This window comes from Mus caroli, chromosome 6 (genome assembly GCF_900094665.2).
Source record: "Mus caroli chromosome 6, CAROLI_EIJ_v1.1, whole genome shotgun sequence".
Classification (NCBI taxonomy): domain Eukaryota; kingdom Metazoa; phylum Chordata; class Mammalia; order Rodentia; family Muridae; genus Mus; species Mus caroli.
The window spans coordinates 84942268-84950026 of record NC_034575.1 but is presented as its reverse complement, the minus strand read 5'-3'; the positions used below and the strand labels follow the sequence as shown (position 1 = coordinate 84950026).

The 7759-nt window shown below is 50.4% G+C and overlaps 1 protein-coding gene across 1 annotated transcript in view; it reads left to right on the top strand.

The window, feature by feature from the left end:
• Positions 1-7759, top strand: part of Podxl2 (podocalyxin like 2) — a 32595-nt gene that overhangs the window by 21984 nt on the left and 2852 nt on the right. Inside the window, exons 3-5 of the mRNA XM_029478227.1 lie at positions 2919-3715; positions 4105-4179; positions 7497-7653. Of these exons, the coding sequence (XP_029334087.1) occupies positions 2919-3715; positions 4105-4179; positions 7497-7653 (1029 nt within the window). The remainder of the gene's footprint in view (positions 1-2918; positions 3716-4104; positions 4180-7496; positions 7654-7759) is intronic.

Genomic DNA, 7759 nt, shown 5'->3' with positions numbered 1-7759 from the left:
TTCAGTTTTCAGTAGATCTAGCAATTGTAAGTTCTTGCTCATATTGAACTTACTTTTTGTTGTTGTTGTTGAAGGACAGGGACTTGCTATTTAGCTTACGCTGGCCTCAAACTAATGGCAATCCTGCCTCAAAAAGCTTTTAAAAAGCTATTTATTTGTTTATTCTCAAGGCCCAGGCTAGCCTTGAACTTGATGTCTAGCTGAAGATAGCCTGGTGCTCTGGATCCCTGACCTCCAACTGCAGAGTACTGGCATTACGGGTGTATCNACCATGACCGACTGTAGTGGTTTATTCTTTCATGTTCATGTTTTTGAGGGGTAGCTCCCACTTGGGTCTCTGGAAATCCAGTAGGACCTTGACGTCTTGTTGCTCAATGCCGTCCTCCAGGCAAGCCGCCTGCTTGCTCATCACTCTTTCTTGGGGCTGCTTTTCCCAAATGTCTTGTGAGTCTTGAGGGTTCTTTTGTGTTCTACAAAGGTAACACTAGACTGCCTGGTTTCAGGGGTGCTCTGGGTTTCCTCCATGAGCGTGTAGTCCCTGTTTCCTGGATGGGATCGCTGCCTCCTTGTGTGGGGAGCTAGCTACTGTCTCTACAGGCTGTGTGCTGTGCAGAGGTGAAGGAGGAGGACCTTAAAGGACCAAAGCTCCACACCCCGAAGCACACACCTAAGAAAAGGGCAGCTAGGTGTTCTGGCTGCTCTGTATGGCTCACCAGGTTTCCACTGTTGCTAAGATCGCTCAGGTTCTAAGTCCTACCTTCCTTGTTGCTATTTTGTTGAGATAGCATCTCAGTCTGCAGCTTAAGCTGGAACTTAACTATGTGGCCCAGCCTGGCCTCTGATTCATAGCAGTTCTGCCTGCCTCATGCTAGGATTACAGGAGAGAGACACTATATAAGTCATATTTTTTTACTCCAAAGAAACCTTTTTAGTTTTTTTGGTTTGTTTGTTTTTGGGTTTTTTCTTTTGCAATTATTTTTCTAACATCTCTCTAGAGTCCTGTTTTATTTTTACCAACTGCTTCCTAGACCTGCAGTACCACTTCTATTCTGAGATTTATTGTCATGAAATTCTTCTCGTGTTTTTTGATTTCCAGTGTCTTTTTTTTCCCTAGAAGACACATTTAAATAACTCTGAGAATTTATGGATACTAAAACTTTTAGGTCCTTGTATGCATAAAATATCCTAATTTTGCAACTATAATTGAATGATAGTTTAGTTGGGTATAAAGTTCTGACTTCCTGGTCTAAGAATTCAGCTCAGTGGTAGAGCAGTTGCTTATCATGTGTGAAACCTGGAGTTCCATCCATCACCCCCATCTGAGAGAGAGAGAGAGAGAGAGAGAGAGAGGAGAGAGAGAGAGAGAGAGACAGACAGACAGAGAAAGACAGAGACAGAGACAGAGACAGAGACAGAGAGACAGAATATACATGTTTACATGTGACGGCCAGATGCTGACATTGGGTGTCTTCCTGAACTGTTCTCATTATTATTTCCTTTTTATTTTTTGAGGTGGGGTCTCTGAATCACTGATGTGGCTAGGCCAAATGGCTACTGAGCACCAGGACTTGACCTGTCTGCCTGCCCAGTCCTGGGATTACTGATGTACATCATCAAACCTGGCCTTTAAAAATTGATTTTATAAGTATGTATGTATATGTGCCACATGTATGCAGTACCCACAGAGGCCATGTACTGGCTAGTTTTGTGTCAACTTGACACAGCTGGAGTTATCATAGAGAAAGGAGCTTCAGTTGAGGAAATGCCTACGTGAGATCCAACTGTAAGGCATTTTCTCAATTAGTGATCAAGGGGGAAAGGCCCCTTGTGGGTGGGACCATCCCTGGGCTGGTAGTCTTGGGTTCAATAAGAGAGCAGGCTGAGCAAGCCAGGGGAAGCAAGCCAGTAAAGAACATCCCTCCATGGCCTCTGCATCAGCTCCTGCTCCCTGACCTGCTTGAGTTCCAGTCCTGACTCTGAATAAACCCTTTCCTCCCCAATTGCTTCTTGGTCATGATGTTTGTGCAGGAATAGAAACCCTGATTAAGCCAGGCCAGAAGAGGGCGATGGGCTTTTCTGGAACTTGACTTGGAGGCAGTTGTAAGCCATCTGACATGAGTGTTGTACCTGAACTGCTGTATTCTGGAAGAGCAACCAGGGCTCTTAATTTTTAAGCTGTCTCTTCAGCCTCACACCTGTCTTAATGTGGGTGTTAGAAGCTCAAACACAGGTCCTTCCTTGTGGTTGAGTGGCAAGCGTCCTGCTTCCTCTCTGCTTTCTGGTCCACAAAGACATAAACAAACTGTTGATTCCAGCTCNTGTTACCATGGAGACCCTCTCTCCCATGCCCCCCTTGCCATGGTGGCCTATATCCCTCAAACTGTGAGTCAAAACAAATCTTTCAGTTTCTTCTGGTCAAGTTCTTGGTCACAGCAACGATAAAAGTCACCAATACTTTAGTGTAATCTGCCTCCTTCAGTCTCATTTTGTTCAGGACTTTTTATATTTATTTTGTGTTTTTGCCTGCACATGCCTATGCACTGTGTGCATGTAGAACCCTTGATGGCCAGAAGAGGGTGTGAACCTCTGGAACTGGTTGCAAACAGCTATGAGATCTGGGAATGAAACCCTTTGCTCTTAACACCAGGCCACCTCTCCAACCCATAAATTTCTATTATTATTTTATTACCATAAGGGAAAATGTGAATGGCCAGCTAGCTCTGTGTGCCCTTGTGGCTGGCTTCATTCTCCTCCCTGGCTTATGTCCCATCCTTCCCCAGCGCTGCCAACTGTCCGGTACCCCTCTGTCCTTCCACCGCATGGGAACACTACTCATCTTTCATACTAATGAAGACCGCTCAGTAAGGGTCACCCCTTGGCTGACAAAACCTGTCAGTTAGCTCTCCATCTCTCCCTAGACTACGTCTTCCCAGACCTGACTGAGAAGGTGGCATCCATGGAAGACCCAGGCCAGGCTCCGGACCTGCCAAACCTCCCCTCCATCCTGCCCAAGATGGATCTTGCTGAGCCTCCCTGGCATATGCCTCTGGAGGAGGAGGAAGAGGAGGAAGAGGAGGAGGAGGAAAGGGAAGAAGAGGAGAGGGAGAAGGAAGAAGCAGAGGAGGAGGAGGAAGAAGAGGAAGAGCTGCTCCCTGTGAGCGGGTCCCCAGGAGCCACCACACAGGCCCATGCCCCTTCACCTAGCACCAGCAGCAGCACCAGCAGCCAGAGTCCTGGGGCTACCCGACACAGGCAGGAGGATTCTGGAGACCAGGCCACATCAGGCATGGAAGTGGAGAGCAGTGTGAAACCCACCTTGTCAGTGCCCTCAGTCACCCCAAGTACAGTGGCCCCGGGGGTTCAGAACTATAGCCAGGAGTCTGGGGGCACTGAGTGGCCAACTGGGGGGCTGGGGGTCCAGTCTGAAGTTCCCCAGGGAGCTGGTGAGGGGGCCACAGTGGGAGCAGCTGACTTCGATGGCCAGCAGGGGGCACTGCCGTCCTCTTCACTCCCACAAACAGTGCCTCCAAGTGGGACTGAGGTCCCCAGTGAGGGTCCCCTTTACCCCAGAATCCCAGACTCTCTCCCACCTGGACCCCAAGACATGGAGTCAACCCCTTCCTCTGCTACCTGGGGACAAGAAGGTCTCAGTGAGCAGCCCCTGGAGGGTCAGGCAGCTGAAGCTCACTCACTAACACCGTGGGACTCTACTCAGGTAAGACAGAGAGAGGTGCAGACTACCCTCAGTGCCTGAATACCTGCTGTTCCCTGGGTCCTCGGGGTGTCAGCAGCAGTGCACTGTGATGGGGGCTTACCACACTTTTCCCACCCCACCTGTCCACACCCATGTGCCTAAGTCATTGTTCATACGCACAGGCCTCAGGAGGAAGGGACACGGTGTTCACAGTGCATAGGGCCAAGGCAAAGCCTCAGGATGGGCCAGGCCTCTCACTTCCTCTGTGACACTGTTTAGCCTTATGCACGCAGGGTGGGGACCTGACATTGCAGCTCGGGAGGATGTGGTGGTCTTCAGCTCCCAGGGGCTCAAGCTCTCCAGAGGTCTCTCCTAAGGCCTGTGTGCCCTGCTTGCTTCCTCTCACACAGGTGATCTGCAAGGATTGGAGCAACCTGGCCGGGAAGAGCTACATCATCCTGAACATGACAGAGAACATAGACTGTGTGAGTGCTGAGCTGGCCCGTGCGGAAGGAAGGGCCACACGGGCAGAGGGAGGTGCTGCAGTGGGGGCCCTGCCAAAGAGGCCAGCCCAGTCCAGGGCTGAAGCAGCACCTACCACTTAGGGAAAGCCAAAAATAGCTCTTTCCTACTTAAAACTCTAGGACTCGTCCCCCCTTTGCTTTCTGTAATTTTGTATTTTGTTTTTTCGTTTTATCCCAGGCTGACCTCAAACATAGTATGTAGCCAAGGATGGTTTTGAACTCCTGAACCTCCTGCCTGGTTTTATTCAGTGTCGAGCATCAGACTCGGGGGCTCACGCATGCTAGGGCAGCACTTTACCAACCGAGCTGCACCCCCGGCTCCCTCTTATTCCCACTTAAAGGAACTTGTTTGTTCCTGTGAGCTACATGCTTCTGGTGATGATACTGAGGCCTGTTNTGTTGTCCTTAGCATTTTGTTGAGAAAGGATCTTGCTATATTGGCCAGGATGGCTTGGAATTTCTGGGTTCAATCAAAACTCCTGTACCCACCTTCCAAGTACTGGGACAGTCAAGCACCGTTGTTGCCCAACAGTAACTTTTTATGTTGTATTTATGCTGGGGTGTAGTGACATGTGCCTGCAACCCCAACATGGTGGCAGCTGAGACAGGAATCAGGGTTCAGAGCCAGGTTGGGCCACACAGATGCTATCCCACAAAGGATGTCCCCCATCCTAGCTGCTTTATCATCTTGCCTTAGGCTTTTTAGAAGCAACATCTGTTAGTGTTTGTTCATAGCTCTCTAAGAGATATCAAAAGGCTAATGGGAAAGCTGTGTGTGTGTGTGTGTGTCTGAGAGACAAAGACAGAGACAGAGATACTCAGAGCCTTATATAGGTCATGTGCTAGGCCATCAATCACAAGAATGCCACATCTGAGCCTCCTCCATGTGACTGACATGGTGTCCTCGTCTTATTCTGTGNCTGTGATAAAACATTGACAGAAAGCAACTTGAAGAAGAACAGCCATTTGGCTTACACTTTCAGGTCATGGTCTGTCACTGGGGGAAGTCAGGGCATGATGAAAAACAGAACCCATATGAATGAGTACTGCCTGCTGGCCTGCCCTCAGGGTCACACTTAGCCTTTTCATACAGTCCAGGAACATCTGCCCAGGGAAAGGTGCAGGCCACAGCGGCTGGGCCCTCCTGCATCAATTAATAAGGTAACCCCTCACAGGCATGTCTAGGAAACAACCTGTTCAGGAAATTCCTCAACTGAGTCTCCTCCTCTCAGATGCCCTAGGTTTTATCAAGCTGACAGTTAAAGCTAGCCTATGACTGTGGCTCCTGACATTAGGTCCTTCCTCCTGGGGTGACTAGACTNTTCTAAAAGTAGGAAGAATTGTCTGTGTTCTGGAAGCCAAGGCAGGGGAGAGGTTGGGTGTCTATAATTAATGTGCTTGCATGAACACTGGTACTCAAGACATCTTCATGATCACAGGCACTCAGTTTTACTCTTGAAAACGTGAGCTTCCAGGGCTACGGTGTGGCTCTGTGGTGCTGCTCAGCACAGTTTTGGGTTCATACCCAGCATGTCGGGGTAGAAAGTAAATCAGAGGAGAGAAGATGTCCCATCTTCTCCAGGCAGAGAGTGAGTTTGCNATTGGTGTATCCTTTCCCGAGCGCTGTATGTAGACTTCTTGTCTCCCATCCAGCGGTCCATTGTTTCCTTTCTGACTTATGTTTGAAGAGAATGGAACACTGTGCATTGAAGGTGATGGGCCACGCAGAGCCCTCATCGTCAGGTAATAAAGAATAGGGAGGAATGTGCCACGGCCCCCAGAGACGCTTTACACGATGCAGCTACAGTTTTAGAACTTTGCACTTGAGATCGCCAAGAGTAGTGTCGGCTAGCCAGCTTCTCCTGTTTTCTATCTAGGATAGAGGAGACAGGAAGGGAGCCGGCAGAGATCAGCAGGCACAGACACAGAGTGATAAAGTAGCAAATGCCAATCTGGCCTTGGAGTCTAGAAGCCAGGAGCATCTTTGCCCCAGGATGAGGGATCCCATCCTTTCCCTGGAACAAGGTGGCTGTCAGGGAGAGCTGAAGAGCTCTGGCCTTTGTGTTAGTGCAAGAGGGCTGGATTACCAGCAGGGCTGACCCCGAAGAAGTGACTGAATGAGTTTGAGATGGTAGGTAGCCTACATCTCAGATGGGGAAACTGAGGCTCAGAATGTTGCTGGAGGTCAGAGCTAAGAAATGACAGGACTTGAACTGTGGTGCATTTAGTTCCAAAGTCAGTGCTTTCCCTGTCCAGCTAACTCTGAGTCTGGGAGACTTCGCTATACAGGGAAGGATGTCATACATGTGGCAGAGCAGCAGGCAGGTAGAAGACCGCCCTGTCCTCACATCAGTAACAACGCTGACCACTTGACCCTGGGATTTGAATGTTTGGGACAGAACTGCTGACCGGGAAGCTAGAGTGTCTAGACTTGAGCGGCACCTGGCTTTTGCTATGGTCACAAGGAGCAAGCCCACCATAAAAGTCAGCTTGGTGGATTTCAGGTTGGCACAACCACCAAGGTGGGGGGGGATAGGTCCTTATCCTAGGTAGGAACGCAACAAGAGTAGCAGTTCATCTCTGCCTCGGGGGTCACAGGANGGCATTGGGCTTGCACCCACGGTGGCCTGTTGACGTGTCTGGAGAGCTGGNCATGCAGGAGAGGGATCTGGTGGGACTCGTCTGGTGGCAGCAGCCTGGTCTCTCTCTGCCAGAGTTCCTGTGGAGGGCTGCGTTTGTTTNCTTGTTACATTCTGTAATTATACTTGACATGATCATCCAAACAGTGGGGTAGAGTCTGGGGGGAAAGAAGCCACCTCACCCTACACCCACCCTACCCCACCCCACTCCCTTGGCGAGTTCCAGGGTACTCTGAGTCATCTCTATGGGTTTTTCAAGTCCCTTGCTGTACGGGCATTCCCACCGCTCCCCTGAGGCTCAGTGACATGGTGGAATGACCAGCAGAGGAGCCTGCTGTTTTCAGCCTCCCTGCTCTCTGGTGGCCATGGGGACTTAATGCTGTTGTTTCCAGCGCTGGATACTTGCCCCATGACAAGGATGGACAGATCCATGTCCCCTCTACCCGACTGACTTTGGGGCGGCTCATACCTTTACCACGGTATTTANAGATGGAAGTGAACCAGCAAGCTNTATCTGCCTGGGCCCTGCTCTCAGCTGGGCCCAGGGCCGACCAGGCTGGCCAGAGGGCCATCTAGGCCTTTGGGATCTGGGATGAAAGCTACCACCCAACCTTAAGCTTGGCTCCTCTGAATCCCTAGGAAGTATTTCGGCGGCACCGGGGACTACGGCTATTAGCCCTGGTGGAGGAGGTACTGCCACGCCACCGCAGTGGCCATCGTGGGGACTGGCATATCTCTCTGAGCAAGCCCAGTGAGAAAGAGCAACACCTGCTGATGACCCTTGTAGGAGAGCAGGGTGAGCAGACCGGGGAGGTGTCCTGCCACAGGCCTGCAATGGAGGCTCAGGAAAGAACAGGGAGGGCTGTGAAGCTAGGAGACCCAACAGGCATTCTACTGCAGGG